Below are 19,311 nucleotides of genomic sequence, written 5' to 3'. Positions count from 1 at the left end.
CTACTCTGCTTGATCCTCCTGATGTATTGGAGGTGATGATGTTATGGAGGTGATGATGTTATGGAGTTGATGATGTTATGGAGGTGATGATGTTATGGAGGTGATGATGTTATGGAGGTGATGATGTTATGGAGGTGATGATGTTATGGAGTTGATGATGTTATGGAGGTGATGATGTTATGGAGGTGATGATGTTATGGAGGTGATGATGTTATGGAGTTGATGATGTTATGGAGGTGATGATGTTATGGAGTTGATGATGTTATGGAGGTGATGATGTTATGGAGGTGATGATGTTATGGAGGTGATGATGTTATGGAGGTGATGATGTTATGGAGGTGATGATGTTATGGAGGTGATGATGTATTGGAGGTGATGATGTATTGGAGGTGATGATGTAATGGAGGTGATGATGTAATGGAGGTGATGATGTATTGGAGGTGATGATGTAATGGAGGTGATGATGTAATGGAGGTGATGATGTAATGGAGTTGATGATGTAATGGAGGTGATGACGTTATGGAGGTGATGATGTTATGGAGGTGATGATGTATTGGAGGTGATGATGTTATGGAGGTGATGATGTTATGGAGGTGATGACGTATTGGAGGTGATGATGTTATGGAGGTGATGATGAAATGGAGGTGATGATGAAATGGAGGTGATGACGTTATGGAGGTGATGATGTTATGGAGGTGATGACGTTATGGAGGTGATGACGTTATGGAGGTGATGACGAAATGGAGGTGATGACGTTATGGAGGTGATGACGTTATGGAGGTGATGACGTTATGGAGGTGATGATGTTATGGAGGTGATGACGTTATGGAGGTGATGATGTTATGGAGGTGAAGATGAAATGGAGGTGATGACGTTATGGAGGTGATGATGTAACGGAGGTGATGATGTAACGGAGGTGATGATGTAACGGAGGTGATGATGTAATGGAGGTGATGATGTAACGGAGGTGATGACGTTATGGAGGTGATGATGAAATGGAGGTGATGACGTTATGGAGGTGATGATGAAATGGAGGTGATGACGTTATGGAGGTGATGATGTTATGGAGGTGATGACGTTATGGAGGTGATGATGTTATGGAGGTGATGACGTTATGGAGGTGATGACCTTATGGAGGTGATGACGTTATGGAGGTGATGATGTTATGGAGGTGATGATATAATGGAGGTGATGATATAATGGAGGTGATGATATAATGGAGGTGATGATGTAATGGAGGTGATGATGTAATGGAGGTGATGATGTAATGGAGGTGATGATGTAATGGAGGTGATGATGTAATGGAGGTGATGATGTTATGGAGGAGGTGATGTTATGGAGGTGATGATGTTATGGAGGTGATGACGTTATAGAGGTGATGACGTTATGGAGGTGATGATGAAATGGAGGTGATGATGTTATGGAGGTGATGATGTTATGGAGTTGATGATGTTATGGAGGTGATGATGTTATGGAGGTGATGATGTTATGGAGGTGATGATGTTATGGAGGTGATGATGTTATGGAGTTGATGATGTTATGGAGGTGATGATGTTATGGAGGTGATGATGTTATGGAGGTGATGATGTTATGGAGTTGATGATGTTATGGAGGTGATGATGTTATGGAGGTGATGATGTTATGGAGGTGATGATGTTATGGAGGTGATGATGTTATGGAGTTGATGATGTTATGGAGGTGATGATGTTATGGAGGTGATGATGTTATGGAGGTGATGATGTTATGGAGGTGATGATGTTATGGAGGTGATGATGTATTGGAGGTGATGATGTATTGGAGGTGATGATGTAATGGAGGTGATGATGTAATGGAGGTGATGATGTATTGGAGGTGATGATGTAATGGAGGTGATGATGTAATGGAGGTGATGATGTAATGGAGTAGATGATGTAATGGAGGTGATGACGTTATGGAGGTGATGATGTTATGGAGGTGATGATGTATTGGAGGTGATGATGTTATGGAGGTGATGATGTTATGGAGGTGATGATGTTATGGAGGTGATGACGTATTGGAGGTGATGATGTTATGGAGGTGATGATGAAATGGAGGTGATGATGAAATGGAGGTGATGACGTTATGGAGGTGATGATGTTATGGAGGTGATGACGTTATGGAGGTGATGACGTTATGGAGGTGATGACGAAATGGAGGTGATGACGTAACGGAGGTGATGACGTAACGGAGGTGATGATGTAACGGAGGTGATGATGTAACGGAGGTGATGATGTAACGGAGGTGATGACGTTATGGAGGTGATGATGTTATGGAGGTGATGACGTTATGGAGGTGATGATGTTATGGAGGTGATGACGTTATGGAGGTGATGACCTTATGGAGGTGATGACGTTATGGAGGTGATGATGTTATGGAGGTGATGATATAATGGAGGTGATGATATAATGGAGGTGATGATATAATGGAGGTGATGATGTAATGGAGGTGATGATGTAATGGAGGTGATGATGTAATGGAGGTGATGATGTAATGGAGGTGATGATGTAATGGAGGTGATGATGTTATGGAGGAGGTGATGTTATGGAGGTGATGATGTTATGGAGGTGATGACGTTATAGAGGTGATGACGTTATGGAGGTGATGATGAAATGGAGGTGATGATGTTATGGAGGTGATGATGTTATGGAGTTGATGATGTTATGGAGGTGATGATGTTATGGAGGTGATGATGTTATGGAGGTGATGATGTTATGGAGGTGATGATGTTATGGAGTTGATGATGTTATGGAGGTGATGATGTTATGGAGGTGATGATGTTATGGAGGTGATGATGTTATGGAGTTGATGATGTTATGGAGGTGATGATGTTATGGAGGTGATGATGTTATGGAGGTGATGATGTTATGGAGGTGATGATGTTATGGAGTTGATGATGTTATGGAGGTGATGATGTTATGGAGGTGATGATGTTATGGAGGTGATGATGTTATGGAGGTGATGATGTTATGGAGGTGATGATGTATTGGAGGTGATGATGTATTGGAGGTGATGATGTAATGGAGGTGATGATGTAATGGAGGTGATGATGTATTGGAGGTGATGATGTAATGGAGGTGATGATGTAATGGAGGTGATGATGTAATGGAGTAGATGATGTAATGGAGGTGATGACGTTATGGAGGTGATGATGTTATGGAGGTGATGATGTATTGGAGGTGATGATGTTATGGAGGTGATGATGTTATGGAGGTGATGATGTTATGGAGGTGATGACGTATTGGAGGTGATGATGTTATGGAGGTGATGATGAAATGGAGGTGATGATGAAATGGAGGTGATGACGTTATGGAGGTGATGATGTTATGGAGGTGATGACGTTATGGAGGTGATGACGTTATGGAGGTGATGACGAAATGGAGGTGATGACGTTATGGAGGTGATGACGTTATGGAGGTGATGACGTTATGGAGGTGATGACGTTATGGAGGTGATGACGTTATGGAGGTGATGACGTTATGGAGGTGAAGATGAAATGGAGGTGATGACGTTATGGAGGTGATGACGTAACGGAGGTGATGACGTAACGGAGGTGATGATGTAACGGAGGTGATGATGTAACGGAGGTGATGATGTAACGGAGGTGATGACGTTATGGAGGTGATGATGAAATGGAGGTGATGACGTTATGGAGGTGATGATGAAATGGAGGTGATGACGTTATGGAGGTGATGATGTTATGGAGGTGATGATGTTATGGAGGTGATGATGTTATGGAGGTGATGACGTTATGGAGGTGATGACCTTATGGAGGTGATGACGTTATGGAGGTGATGACATAATGGAGGTGATGATATAATGGAGGTGATGATATAATGGAGGTGATGATGTAATGGAGGTGATGATGTAATGGAGGTGATGATGTAATGGAGGTGATGATGTAATGGAGGTGATGATGTTATGGAGGAGGTGATGTTATGGAGGTGATGATGTTATGGAGGTGATGACGTTATAGAGGTGATGACGTTATGGAGGTGATGATGAAATGGAGGTGATGATGTTATGGAGGTGATGATGTAATGGAGGTGATGACGTTATGGAGGTGATGACGTAATGGAGGTGATGACGTTATGGAGGTGATGACGTTATGGAGGTGATGACGAAATGGAGGTGATGACGTTATGGAGGTGATGACGTTATGGAGGTGATGACGTTATGGAGGTGATGACGTTATGGAGGTGATGACGTTATGGAGGTGATGACGTTATGGAGGTGATGATGTAATGGAGGTGATGATGTTATGGAGGTGATGACGTTATGGAGGTGATGATGAAATGGAGGTGATGATGAAATGGAGGTGATGATGTAATGGAGGTGATGATGTAATGGAGGTGATGATGTTACGGAGGTGATGATGTTACGGAGGTGATGATGTAATAGAGGTGATGATGTAATGGAGGTGATGATGTAATGGAGGTGAAGAAGGTGATTTGTTACTTAAAGATATCAGCAGCAGGTCATGATGAGATTGGTGCCTCTTTTGTGAAATCAGTGTCTTCCTCGATTACCGAGCCTCTAACGTATATCTTCACCAAATCTATGCAAACTGGTACTGTACCTAAAAATAAAAATAAATGCTAAAGTTATCCCACTTTATAAATCTGGGGATCCAATGTCTTTTACAGATTATTGGCCAATATCTGTACTAAGAAAAAAAAATGAAAAGAAAAAATATTTTCTATATGATCAACAATATGGATTTTGTAAAAAACTATTTCATAGATATGGCTCTTTTGCAACTTGTAGATAAAATCTTTACAGCCCTGAACAACAATGAATACACTCTTGGCATCTTTTCAGATTTAACCAAAGCGTTTGACACGGTTGATCATGAAATATTACTTTCTAAATTGTATTATTATAGTTTTCATGATTATACATATAATTGGTTATATAGTTATGTTTATAATAGAGAACAATGTGTTTATGCAAACAGCTGTGCATCTACCAGAGCTAAGATATTCTGTGGTGTCCGACAGGGTTCGATAATTGGACCTTTGTTATTTTTAATAAACTGTATATCTATGTCCTTGTTGCTGGGTCTTCTTCCGTACTTCCCATTCTCTTTACTGATGATACCAATTAGATTTTCACACTTTTTATTCACAAATTAAAGAAGCCAACTCAGGCATTGCCAAATCTTCTCAACAGTTCCAGATAAACATATTATCTTTAAATGTAAATTAATTCTAATCACTAGTAATAATAAGAAATATTGTATACAAGAAAAATCGCGAGAATCTTAATCGATGAGAATGAAATGGAACAAGTTCTATTTGATGAAAAGTTATCCGTAAAGATCATGTTCAATTTGTCTGCGGCACAGTGATGATATATGTTGGTATCATCAGAAAGATGATCAGGCTTGCTGCCTAACTCAATACTATAGCTTAATTTACCCATATATTAGTTACTGTATTATTGGCTGGGCCAGTACATATGCCTCCTACCTACACAAATTACTCATCATACAAAAAACATGTGCAAGACTAGCCACCTCCTCTAATTACCTGGCTCCATCTGCACCTTTGTTTAAGAAACTCAATATCTTGTCTCTTTACCACGTTAATGTTCGGCAATTATGCACATTCATCTACAAATACTCATACCGCCGAGACAGTTTACCTAAACCCTTCAATGGATTCTTCCAGGTTAATTTTGGAATCCATCTGATCAACACATAGGATAACCTTTACCCTCAGATACAGAGGAACCATGCTCTGGAATTATCATCTTCACATTGCCAAAACATCATCATCATCATCATCATCCATCAATAACTTCAAGCAAAGACTGGGGGTCAGCCTGATAAACCAAACTACCCAGTAATTTCCTCCATGAAGACTGGGGGTCAGCCTGATGAACCAAACTACCCAGTAATTTCCTCCATGAAGACTGGGGGTCAGCCTGATGAACCAAACTACCCAGTAATCTCCTCCATGAAGACTGGGGGTCAGCCTGATAAACCAAACTACCCAGTAATCTCCTCCATGAAGACTGGAGGTCAGCCTGATAAACCAAACTACCCAGTAATTTCCTCCATGAAGACTGGGGGTCAGCCTGATAAACCAAACTACCCAGCAATCTCCTCCATGAAGACTGGGGGTCAGCCTGATGAACCAAACTACCCAGCAATCTCCTCCATGAAGACTGGGGGTCAGCCTGATGAACCAAACTACCCAGTAATCTCCTCCATGAAGACTGGGGGTCAGACTGGGGGTCAGCCTGATGAACCAAACTACCCAGTATTCTCCTCCATGAAGACTGGGGGTCAGCCTGATGAACCAAACTACCCAGTAATCTCATCCATGAAGACTGGGGGTCAGCCTGATGAACCAAACTACCCAGTAATCTCCTCCATGAAGACTGGGGGTCAGACTGATGAACCAAACTACCCAGTAATCTCCTCCATGAAGACTGGGGGTCAGACTGATGAACCAAACTACCCAGTAATCTCCTCCATGAAGACTGGGGGTCAGCCTGATTAGGCAAACTACTCTCCTCCATATAGACTCTCCCACACTCACATGTACACACACATTTAACCAAAACTGATCAATTAATTTATAATCAGTAGGTTGTGATATCTGTTTTAACAAATCTTTATATAATTTTGACTTTATACATTGTATATTGTGTTTCTTTGTGGTGTGGTTTTCATATAAGCCTCTGTATTGTTGTCTATCACTTGTTTTCTTTGGTGCAAATACATTTGACTTAAATCTAAATCTTTTCAGTAACTATAAATGTCGTTTTTACAGCTGTTTGAAGCTAGTGGACCAAACCCGAAAGTGAAAATCTCAAGTGCTAGTCTCCACCATGTTATGGGGAAATGGGATACAGGAGAGGAGGGAGATTTGTTTTGAATGAAGCTTAGTGCTGTTGCAATTATTTTGGTGAAATTAAGAAAAGATGTCAGTGTTCTCGTGAAATCATTCATAGCCTCATTAAATAAAGGATTGTGTCTTGTGTGATAGGTGTGTGTGTATGTTTATTCAAATTAGCAACTGTTGCTAATCTATTCTAACAGTTTGAAATAAATCCTTTCCTGTTGACTTTGGCTTCCTGTCTGTAATGCTGGCACTGACCTGCCCAGTCATGTTTGCCAACATCTCCATTGCGAGAAATGAAATACTGCAAATTCTAATAACATTTTCACACTACTGAGACAATCCGAGCTGAACCGAGCTGTACTGTGCTGCCTGTTATGCAATCCATCTGGCACAGTGGCTGGAACCGTGCTGGAAAAGACCATGTGAACAGATCATGTCCAAGCCAGCACAGTACGTTCGGTTCAGCCCAGGGCTGAGCCCATTTAGTCGACTGGTCGATTGATTGGTCGATATGCTGTAGGTCACCTGAGATCTTTTTAGTCGAGCAGTGGCAAATATATTTTACAAAGACAACTGTCTGAGTGACACCTGTCTGAGTGACACCTGTCTGAGTGACACCTGTCTGAGTGGACTAATCCGTTGCGAAAGCCTTGGGGATGGCACACCAGTATCACATGTACTGTTAATTACTATAATTTCTAATCTACAATGTTTGTATGGTTATGGTAATTTCTGTTAATCCATTCAATATATTATTACAGTCCCGCCGTTGTCATTGTAGGAGTGGACACGTTGTTTGCACAGCGCACAACCTAGGCTACACTATTTAGTTTCCATTTACAAGTTGTCAATTTATTAATTGTCTTTTGTTTGAAGGCTCCTGTCATTCCTGAGTAAGAACATGCATCTTATTACACATAGAACTAGGCCTAGGCTACCTGGCCTGTGTGCAAATGTAGGCCTAGGCTACCTGGCCTGTGTGCAAATGTAGGCCTAGTCTACCTGGCCTGTGTGCAAATGTAGGCCTAGAAATGTTCCCATTTGGGGATCTGATACGGTTTCTGATTGTCGTAACTCACTATCTCTGTGGAGCTTCTCAAAGTCATTTTTCTTCACCTCAAAAAGCAAGTAAAATACCTATGTTTTTACATCCACTGAGAATGACAATAGTTCCTCAACGTGGCCTATTGGAAAAATCTTTCCAGTACCCTCCCTTTTGATAAACACTCAGCGTGAAAGGGGGAAAAAAATGTAATTCTCTGATCAGGTGTAAATGCCATTAAAAAAAAGTCCTAGCTGATTACATTTTATACCTTGAGCAAATAGCCTACAGCTAATAGTTGATACGTTGTCTCAAATGCCTTGCAGACAGGCCATGCATAGCCAACGTGGTTTACAGGATATTTATTTTTATCAAGATGTTTTCTAACTGTGGGCTGCAATGTTTATATTACTTTTAGATTTGTATCATTTTAATTTAGATATAATTTTGATTAATAACATGACATTGATTTTGAGATATGAAGACTTTATTAGACTTTATTAAATTAAGATAAATTAAATTAAGACTTTATTAAATTAAACTGTTCCATGAAAAAAAGCAAATGAAGATCACAACTGGTACGCAGATCAGTAGAAATGGTAGGATAACTCAGCACTCCAAATGGTAGGATAACTCAGCACTCCAAATGGTAGGATAACTCAGCACTCCAAATGATAGGATAACTCAGCACTCCAAATGATAGGATAACTCAGCACTCCAAATGATAGGATAACTCAGCACTCCAAATGGGAGGATAACTCAGCACTCCAAATGGTAGGATAACTCAGCACTCCAAATGGTAGGATAACTCAGCACTCCAATTGGAAATGGTAGGATAACTCAGCACTCCAAATGGGAGGATAACTCAGCACTCCAAATGGAAATGGTAGGATAACTCAGCACTCCAAATGGTAGGATAACTCAGCACTCCAAATGGAAATGGTAGGATAACTCAGCACTCCAAATGGTAGGATAACTCAGCACTCCAAATGGAAATGGTAGGATGACTCAGCACTCCAAATGGAAATGATAGGATAACTCAGCACTCCAAATGGAAATGGTAGGATAACTCAGCACTCCAAATGATTGGATAACTCAGCACTCCAAATGGTAGGATAACTCAGCACTCCAAATGGAAATGATAGGATAACTCATCACTCCAAATGGAAATGGTAGGATGACTCAGCACTCCAAATGATAGGATAACTCAGCACTCCAAATGATAGGATAACTCAGCAATCCAAATGATAGGATAACTCAGCACTCCAAATGGTAGGATAACTCAGCACTCCAAATGGAAATGGTAGGATAACTCAGCACTCCAAATGGAAATGGTAGGATAACTCGACACTCCAAATGGTAGGATAACTCAGCACTCCAAATGGTAGGATAACTCAGCACTCCAAATGGAAATGGTAGGATAACTCAGCACTCCAAATGGAAATGGTAGGATAACTCAGCACTCCAAATGGTAGGATAACTCAGCACTCCAAATGGAAATGGTAGGATAACTCAGCACTCCAAATGGTAAGATAACTCAGCACTCCAAATGGTAGGATAACTCAGCACTCCAAATGGAAATGGTAGGATAACTCGGCACTCCAAATGGAAATGGTAGGATAACTCAGCACTCCAAATGGAAATGGTAGGATAACTCGGCACTCCAAATGGAAATGGTAGGATAACTCGGCACTCCAAATGGTAGGATACCTCGGCACTCCAAATGGAAATGGTAGGATAGCTCAGCACTCCAAATGGTAGGATAACTCAGCACTCCAAATGGTAGGATAACTCAGCACTCCAAATGGAAATGGTAGGATAACTCAGCACTCCAAATGGAAATGGTAGGATAACTCAGCACTCCAAATGGTAGGATAACTCGGCACTCCAAATGGTAGGATAACTCAGCACTCCAAAAGTTTAGGATAACTCAGCACTCCAAATGGAAATGGTAGGATAACTCAGCACTCCAAATGGAAATGGTAGGATAACTCGGCACTCCAAATGGAAATGGTAGGATAACTCGGCACTCTAAATGGAAATGGTAGGATAACTCAGCACTCCAAATGGTAGGATAACTCGGCACTCCAAATGGAAATGGTAGGATAACTCAGCACTCCAAATGGAAATGGTAGGATAACTCAGCACTCCAAATGGTAGGATAACTCGGCACCCCAAATGGAAATGGTAGGATAACTCAGCACTCCAAATGGTAGGATAACTCAGCACTCCAATTGGAAATGGTAGGATAACTCGGCACTCCAAATGGAAATGGTAGGATAACTCGGCACTCCAAATGGAAATGGTAGGATAACTCAGCACTCCAAATGGAAATGGTAGGATAACTCAGCACTCCAAATGGTAGGATAACTCAGCACTCCAAATGGAAATGGTAGGATAACTCAGCACTCCAAATGGAAATGGTAGGATAACTCGGCACTCCAAATGGAAATGGTAGGATAACTCGGCACTCCAAATGGTAGGATACCTCGGCACTCCAAATGGAAATGGTAGGATAGCTCAGCACTCCAAATGGTAGGATAACTCAGCACTCCAAATGGTAGGATAACTCAGCACTCCAAATGGAAATGGTAGGATAACTCAGCACTCCAAATGGAAATGGTAGGATAACTCAGCACTCCAAATGGTAGGATAACTCGGCACTCCAAATGGTAGGATAACTCAGCACTCCAAAAGTTTAGGATAACTCAGCACTCCAAATGGAAATGGTAGGATAACTCAGCACTCCAAATGGTAGGATAACTCAGCACTCCAAATGGAAATGGTAGGATAACTCGGCACTCCAAATGGAAATGGTAGGATAACTCGGCACTCCAAATGGTAGGATACCTCGGCACTCCAAATGGAAATGGTAGGATAGCTCAGCACTCCAAATGGTAGGATAACTCAGCACTCCAAATGGTAGGATAACTCAGCACTCCAAATGGAAATGGTAGGATAACTCAGCACTCCAAATGGAAATGGTAGGATAACTCAGCACTCCAAATGGTAGGATAACTCGGCACTCCAAATGGTAGGATAACTCAGCACTCCAAAAGTTTAGGATAACTCAGCACTCCAAATGGAAATGGTAGGATAACTCAGCACTCCAAATGGAAATGGTAGGATAACTCGGCACTCCAAATGGAAATGGTAGGATAACTCGGCACTCTAAATGGAAATGGTAGGATAACTCGGCACTCCAAATGGAAATGGTAGGATAACTCGGCACTCTAAATGGAAATGGTAGGATAACTCAGCACTCCAAATGGAAATGGTAGGATAACTCGGCACTCCAAATGGAAATGGTAGGATAACTCGGCACTCTAAATGGAAATGGTAGGATAACTCAGCACTCCAAATGGTAGGATAACTCGGCACTCCAAATGGAAATGGCAGGATAACTCAGCACTCCAAATGGAAATGGTAGGATAACCCAGCACTCCAAATGGTAGGATAACTCGGCACTCCAAATGGAAATGGTAGGATAACTCAGCACTCCAAATGGTAGGATAACTCGGCACTCCAAATGGAAATGGTAGGATAACTCAGCACTCCAAATGGAAATGGTAGGATAACTCAGCACTCCAAATGGTAGGATAACTCGGCACTCCAAATGGAAATGGTAGGATAACTCAGCACTCCAAATGGTAGGATAACTCAGCACTCCAATTGGAAATGGTAGGATAACTCAGCACTCCAAATGGTAGGATAACTCAGCACTCCAAATGGAAATGGTAGGATAACTCAGCACTCCAAATGGTAGGATAACTCGGCACTCCAAATGGAAATGGTAGGATAACTTGGCACTCCAAATGGAAATGGTAGGATAACTCGGCACTCTAAATGGAAATGGTAGGATAACTCAGCACTCCAAATGGTAGGATAACTCGGCACTCCAAATGGAAATGGTAGGATAACTCAGCACTCCAAATGGAAATGGTAGGATAACTCAGCACTCCAAATGGTAGGATAACTCGGCACTCCAAATGGAAATGGTAGGATAACTCAGCACTCCAAATGGTAGGATAACTCGGCACTCCAAATGGAAATGGTAGGATAACTCAGCACTCCAAATGGTAGGATAACTCGGCACTCCAAATGGAAATGGTAGGATAACTCAGCACTCCAAATGGTAGGATAACTCAGCACTCCAATTGGAAATGGTAGGATAACTCAGCACTCCAAATGGTAGGATAACTCAGCACTCCAAATGGAAATGGTAGGATAACTCAGCACTCCAAATGGTAGGATAACTCGGCACTCCAAATGGAAATGGTAGGATAACTCGGCACTCCAATTGGAAATGGTAGGATAACTCGGCACTCCAAATGGAAAAGGTTGCCGACCGTTAGCCTATTACTTATTATGGGCAATTTCAGGAGCGTAATGGCAGAATCTGTGGAAGCCAGCAGCAGCGGGCAGCGGGAGGAGGAGGAGGGTCGAGTAGGGAACAGGTTTTTTCTTCTGATTAGGCTATATTGATCTCTGGCTCCCTCTTTAGTAATTTGTGTGTCTTCATTTTTCATTGCAGTGCTTAAAGCATCAGGCGAGGTATCCTACATATATTTGATTTAATTCAAACACATAGAGTGTGTCTATATATGGGGAAATGAATGTTTTAAAATTTCAACCAATCGATTGGTCGAAAGAACAGATTACTCTCAGTTGACCAAGACAGCCCTAGTTTAGCCTTGCAGTATGAATCAGGTTTCACTGTGTCCCTCCCTCTCTGTGTCTCTGTCACAGCGGCCCCCAGCACAGAAAACATGGCGCTCTACGTAGGCATCGTCATCGCTGTCATAATGTGTCTGGTCATCTCCGTCATCGTGGCGCTCTTCGTCTACCGGAAAACCCACCGGGACTTTGACTCTGACATCATCGACTCATCAGCCCTCAACGGAGGCTTCCAGTCGGTCAATATAAAGACGGCGCGCTCAGGTGAGTAGGATGTGGGGTGGTGACTAGGTCCTAGCTTAGCCTGGGTACCAGACCTGTTTGTGCCATCATTACAGTCCTTGCCACTCCTTGTCATATGCCAGTAGTGGAAGGATAGCACAAACAGGTCTGGTACCCAGGCTATTTCTAGCTGTGCTCTTATCGTTGCATCTTTAGACAATGGTTCAGTTTGGGATGTCTTTCCGGTAACACTTTATTTCATGACATATAGATTGCCCATACTTACAAAGAAATGACATGGTATACATTACCCATACTAAGAAATTACATGGTATTGATTGCCCATATTTACTAAGAAATTACATGGTATTGATTGCCCATATTTACTAAGAAATTACATGGTATTGATTGCCTATATTTACTAAGAAATTACATGGTATAGATTACCCATACTTACTAAGAAATTACAAAGTAATATAAATGGTTATTACACTGCAGTGATGTAGTTAAATCACTAAACCTCCAGTCCGAGTCGAGTTCCAAGTCCCTAGTGTAAGTTACTTTCTAAATATAATCCGTTACCTGTCCAAAATTGTAATCGGTAACGTAACTGTTGGATTACCTCAGTAACGTATTCTGATTACATTCAGTTACTTTTAGATTACAGCAGTTGCATCATTGGAAGACATAGCTGGGACTGTAGCCTACAAAAGCCCATTCCTGCTCTTTTCCCGCGATTCATCAAACACATTTGGTGTGTCATCATAGTGGTCTCTGACATCATAGTGGTCTCTAACATCATAGTGGTCTCTGACATCATAGTGGTCTCTGACATCATAGTGGTCTCATAGAGTCGCTCAGGTGGAACAAATTTAAATTTGTGTTTTTTTTTTTCAATTCTCATTTGAATGTCATTGAGAAAACATCCTTTCTGAATTTAAAAGTAATCCTCGAAGTAATCATTTCGTTTTTTTTCAAAAATATCTCTATTCTGATTACAATATTTTATCTTGTAACGTAAACGGATTACAGTTGGCAGTTATTTGTTTTCCCTTACATGTTATCCGTTACTCCCCAACCCTGCTCACAAGCTACTTGTCATTAGTGTTGTAAGGCTAATTAGATAATACATGCTAGGTAACAGTTGCTGCTGCAGCTAGTGTGCTGAATTATGCCAAATATATTTTTCTGACAACAAAGACATAAACGGTTGAGTCCATGTCCGAATCACCACTAGTCCGAGTCGGCGTCACGAGTCGTGGAAATCTTGATATGAGTCTGAATCAAGTCTGAGTCCTGTACTCGAGTACTACAACACTGTTACACTGTATGAATTACATATGGAGGGGGGGGGGGGTCATTAAATCAACCACACCAAGCACCATTTGGTACTAGGTAGGTACCAATTGTGAGCAGAAGTGTTTGAAGCCAAAATGTCCTATTAGACACCTAGTGAAGACTAGTGAAGACAGTACAGTAACATAAAGTGCTATAATTCTTCAGACAGCGGGATATGGAGTAACACAGTGTGTTTCAGTATAATACGAATTTGAATTGCTAGTTAATTAACTGCTAATTTAATCTAGATATACACTAATGTAACATAATTACTATCCATGATTTAATCATGGCTGTAATCGTTATCTTAGTTAGCTCTTTTTGTAGAGTAAAACATGTATATGGTGAGTGGTGCTGAGAGTGTAGAAAGTGTCTATCTGATGCAGTATATATACTTTATCCTTAGCCTCCCGGAGAAAGTCAAATAGTTCCTTCTCCTCTTACCATGGCTTTCTCTTTCCCTGATAACATCAAGATGTTTCCCTCTCCAGCCCAGATACTCAACGTTAGTCATTTCTGATAGACTTTCCTCTTTCCTTCCATCCTGTTGAGGGACGGCCAATACCATAGAAATGGCCCCAAAGCACCTCCGACCACAGCCATTTCTCCTGTTGGTGTACAGTCAATATGACCGCCGCACCGGTCCACCAACCACATAGCATTATCTTCAAAGGTAATGTCCATTCTAGCACATCTATTTCTATGGTACAGACTTCCTGATGCTCCAGTACTGTAGCTATGCCACAACCATCCAAGTTTTCCTCTGCCATTGCAGACAACACACAATAACACCAAACCTCACCGGTATAGACAACACACAATAACACCAAACCTCACCGGTATAGACAACACACAATAACACCAAACCTCATCGTTACAGACAACACTTGATAACACCAAACCTCACCGGTATAGACAACACGTGATAACACCAAACCTCACCGGTACAGACAACACGTGATAACACCAAACCTCATCGTTACAGACAACACGTGATAACACCAAACCTCACCGGTATAGACAACACGTGATAACACCAAACCTCATCGTTACAGACAACACGTGATAACACCAAACCTCACCGGTATAGACAACACGTGATAACACCAAACCTCACCGGTATAGACAACACGTGATAACACCAAACCTCACTGGTATAGACAACACGTGATAACACCAAACCTCACCGGTATAGACAACACGTGATAACACCAAACCTCATCGTTACAGACAACATGTGATAACACCAAACCTCACCGGTATAGACAACACGTGATAACACCAAACCTCATCGTTACAGACAACATGTGATAACACCAAACCTCATCGTTACAGACAACATGTGATAACACCAAACCTCACCGGTATAGACAACACGTGATAACACCAAACCTCATCGTTACAGACAACACGTGATAACACCAAACCTCATCGTTACAGACAACACTTGATAACACCAAACCTCATCGTTACAGACAACACGTGATAACACCAAACCTCATCATTACAGACAACACGTGATATCACCAAACCTCACCGGTAGTGACCTTCATCAGCGTGACAGGCAATTCTCATTAGATCAGGATTTAAAAGACGTCGGAGACCAACCATGCAGCTTTGTGTTATTAATCCCAGACTCTCCCTCACCCTCCCACTGGTCTAAAGGTGGCCTTTACGTCTAGACTGAGGCATCTGTAGTCCACCGCTGTGAACTTTCCCTGCTGGTTGCCTTGCCTGGTCTCTTACGGTGAGAGAAGAAGAAGACAGAAGCCGGATTAACATTCAAATCGGAGTGTGAATGAAAAGTGGAGATCTGAGATGGAATGCAATTTGGTCGGCAGCGTATTGTGTGTGTGTGTGTGTGTTTGAGCGCCGGATGACATTTCATCAGCAGACCATCAGGATGTCAATCCGCTGGTGAAGGCTCATCTCAGGTTAATATTAATAAAGAATTCCGTTTTCGCCTTCCTCTTCCATCAAGCTTTTGGCAGTCTGTTGCCTGTTAATTACATTTCAGTGGGTGTGAATTGGCGGAAAGATGAGCTGGCTGGAAGAGTACAGAGACAGAGTGATAGTGAAGAAGAGGACAGAGACAGAGTGATGGGGAAGAAGAGGACAGAGACAGAGTGATGGTGAAGAAGAGGACAGAAGGGAGGGATATTGAGGGAGGAAATGAGGGAGGAACGAGAGAGGGAGGTAGGAAACAAGGGAGGAGGTGAGGGGAGAGAGGAAGGGAGGGGAGGGAGGGATGGTGAGGGACGGAGGAGAGTAAGGGAGGGAGGAGGGGAGGGATTGTGAGGGAGGAGAGGGATGGTGAGGGAGGAGAGTAAGGGAGAGAGGAGGTGAGGGCTAGGGAGGGAGGGAGGGAGGGAGGGAGGGAGGGAGGGAGGGAGGGAGGGAGGGAGGGAGGGAGGGAGGGAGGGAGGGAGGGAGGGAGGGAGGGAGGGAGGGAGGGAGGGAGGGAGGGAGGGAGGGCTGGTGAGGGAAGGATGGTGAGGGAGGGGTGGTGAGGAAGGAGAGTAAGAGAGGGAGGAGGGGAGGGATGGTGAGGGTCAGATCGGTGTGCAGGGTTTCACAAACAAACTAAAGTAGTGGACGAGCTCCTACTGTGAATGGAAACAGGATTATTAGCTGCTACGTCCCAAATGGCACCCTATTCCCTATGCAGTGCACTACTGTTCACCAGGGTCCATATGGAAGCAGTGCACTACATAGGGAATAGGGTGCTATTTGGTACATTACCAGTGTATTTTGTCCGTATCTTGCCAAAGATGATGGATGGAACCATACACTAACACACTCAGACGAAGGAATTGATGTTTAACGAATGTTCAAGTAGTATGAGATCATACCTGCTTTCGAATGCTTTCAGCTTTTCATCAAGTCTCTGTAGTGCCTCATGGTCGGAGTTTGCACCTTTGGGACTATTCTATTGGTTCCACTGAGTTAGGCAATCTCATTCAAAAGCAACTATTGTATTTCAATGAAAACAAATATGTTGAACCTGCAAGTTTGTTCCATATAATGTACCACAGGTAAGGTAGATGAATGATGGCCTCTTATGGAGGCTCTGCTTTTTCAGGTTTAACGGTGTACGGTTAAGTTGCATTTTCACCGCTAATGCTGAATACAACAGGTGTAGTAGACCTTACAGTGAAATGCTTACTTACAAGCCCATAACCAACAATGCAGGTTTAAGAAAATACCTATAAAAAAGTAAGAGATTAGAATAACAAATAATTAAAGAGCAGCAGTAAATAACAATAGCGAGGCTACAGTGTATATACAGGGGGTACCGGTACAGAGTCAATGTGGAGGCTATATAGAGGGGGTACCGGTACAGAGTCAATGTGGAGAATATACAGGGGGTACCGGTACAGAGTCAATGTGGAGGCTATATACAGGGGGTACCGGTACAGAGTCAATGTGGAGGCTATATACAGGGGGTACCGGTACAGAGTCAATGTGCTAGGGCACCGGTGTCGAGGTAATTGAGGTAATATGTACACATAGGTAGAGTTATTAAAGTGACTATGGATAGATAATAACAGAGAGTAGTAGCAGCGTAGAAGAGGGTGTGGGGGGGCGAGTGGCAATGCAAATAGTCTGGGTAGCCATTTGATGAGATGTTCAGTAAGGGTTCATGTTTGCATTGGGGGAGGGGAAGCTAATCCTAGATCTGTACCTAGGGGAAACTTTAACCCAGAACCTAATCAACTGCCACATTCAGAGCAGGTGTGTCTGCTAACGAGCTGCATATTAATTAGCAATCAGTGTTAATGTTCAGACCGAGTGTCGGGGCTCTTAATAAAAGTCCCCTGTACAGAAAATGCCTCATCCAATAAGTCTTGTAATGTAATGTAACTGAATCATTTGACCCATTGTGTGATTAGACATTTTGAGACAATAATTCCGAAATATAAACCTATGGTACAGACTTCCTGATGCAGTCTGCCCTTTTGATCAACCATCAACCAGGTTATTATTGGGAACATAATTTGTTATTGATTTACACGTCTAAATAACACATTTTGTTAAATGTAAATTTGGAATTTGACAAAACGTATTATCAATCATCGCTGACCTCTGACCCCCAGCTGACTTGCTGACCGCTCCCCCGGACCTGACCAACGCTGCGGCCATGTACCGCGGCCCCGTCTACGCCCTGCACGACGTGTCCGACAAGATCCCCATGACCAACTCGCCCCTTCTGGACCCCCTGCCCAACCTGAAGATCAAGGTGTACAACTCCTCTGGCCTGGTCACTCCCTCGGAAGACCTGTCTGACTTTTCCTCCAAGCTGTCCCCTAAGGTCACCCAGTCCCTGCTGGACAGTGAGAACATGAACCTGCGTAACCAGAGCCTGGCTCGGACCCGAGACCCCTCCTGCACCGCCGCAGGATCCTTCAACTCCCAGGGAGGGCACCTCATTGTGCCCAACTCAGGTACTCAATCAATCCAATGTATTTTATCAAGCCCTGTTTCAAGTGTTTACTGTCACGTGCACTAGTGAAATACCTATTCTTGCTTTTTCCCAACATTGCAGTAGTACAACAAAACATTTATAAAAAAAGTCAAATAGAACAAAAACACATGAGAAATATAAATAATAAGAACACTAGAAAGTAAGTAAGCTATATACAGGGTCAGTAGCTATATACAGGGACAGTTCCGGGGTCAGTAGTTATATACAGGGTCAGTAGCTATATACAGGGTCAGTTCCGGGGTCAGTAGTTATATACAGGGTCAGTAGCTATATACAGGGACAGTTCCGGGGTCAGTAGTTATATACAGGGACAGTAGCTATATACAGGGTCAGTTCCGGGGTCAGTAGTTATATACAAGGTGTCTAGGCATCAGAATATATGATCAACTTTTTACATCAACAGTTAAGTGCTTTACAGATACCCAGCCTAAACCTCAGAGTAAGCGATGCAGAAGCCCAGTGGTACTGTCATTTCTCTGAGCCCAATACTAATGACTGAGTCACACTATATAACAGGTGGATGTGTAGATACCAGGCCAGCCCAGTACAGCTCAGCCCAGTACAGCTCAGTACAGCTCAGCCCAGTACAGCTCAGCCCAGTACAGCTCAGCCCAGTACAGCTCAGTACAGCTCAGCCCAGTACAGCTCAGCCCAGTACAGCTCAGCCCAGTACAGCT

The 19,311-nt window shown here is 42.6% G+C and overlaps 1 protein-coding gene across 3 annotated transcripts in view; it reads left to right on the top strand.

Annotated features, from left to right (window-relative positions):
* unc5ca (unc-5 netrin receptor Ca) overlaps window positions 1-19,311 on the top strand; it is a 335,052-nt gene that overhangs the window by 271,552 nt on the left and 44,189 nt on the right. For all 3 annotated transcript variants that reach the window (XM_064937639.1, XM_064937554.1, XM_064937718.1), the window contains 2 exons: window positions 12,661-12,852; window positions 18,246-18,593. In XM_064937639.1, coding sequence (XP_064793711.1) covers window positions 12,661-12,852; window positions 18,246-18,593 — 540 coding nt within the window. The remainder of the gene's footprint in view (window positions 1-12,660; window positions 12,853-18,245; window positions 18,594-19,311) is intronic.

The sequence above is a fragment of the Oncorhynchus masou genome, chromosome 1 (assembly GCF_036934945.1).
Source record: "Oncorhynchus masou masou isolate Uvic2021 chromosome 1, UVic_Omas_1.1, whole genome shotgun sequence".
NCBI lineage: Eukaryota > Metazoa > Chordata > Actinopteri > Salmoniformes > Salmonidae > Oncorhynchus > Oncorhynchus masou.
Note: the sequence above shows the minus strand (reverse complement) of the source record. Positions and strands in the feature narration are given on the sequence as shown.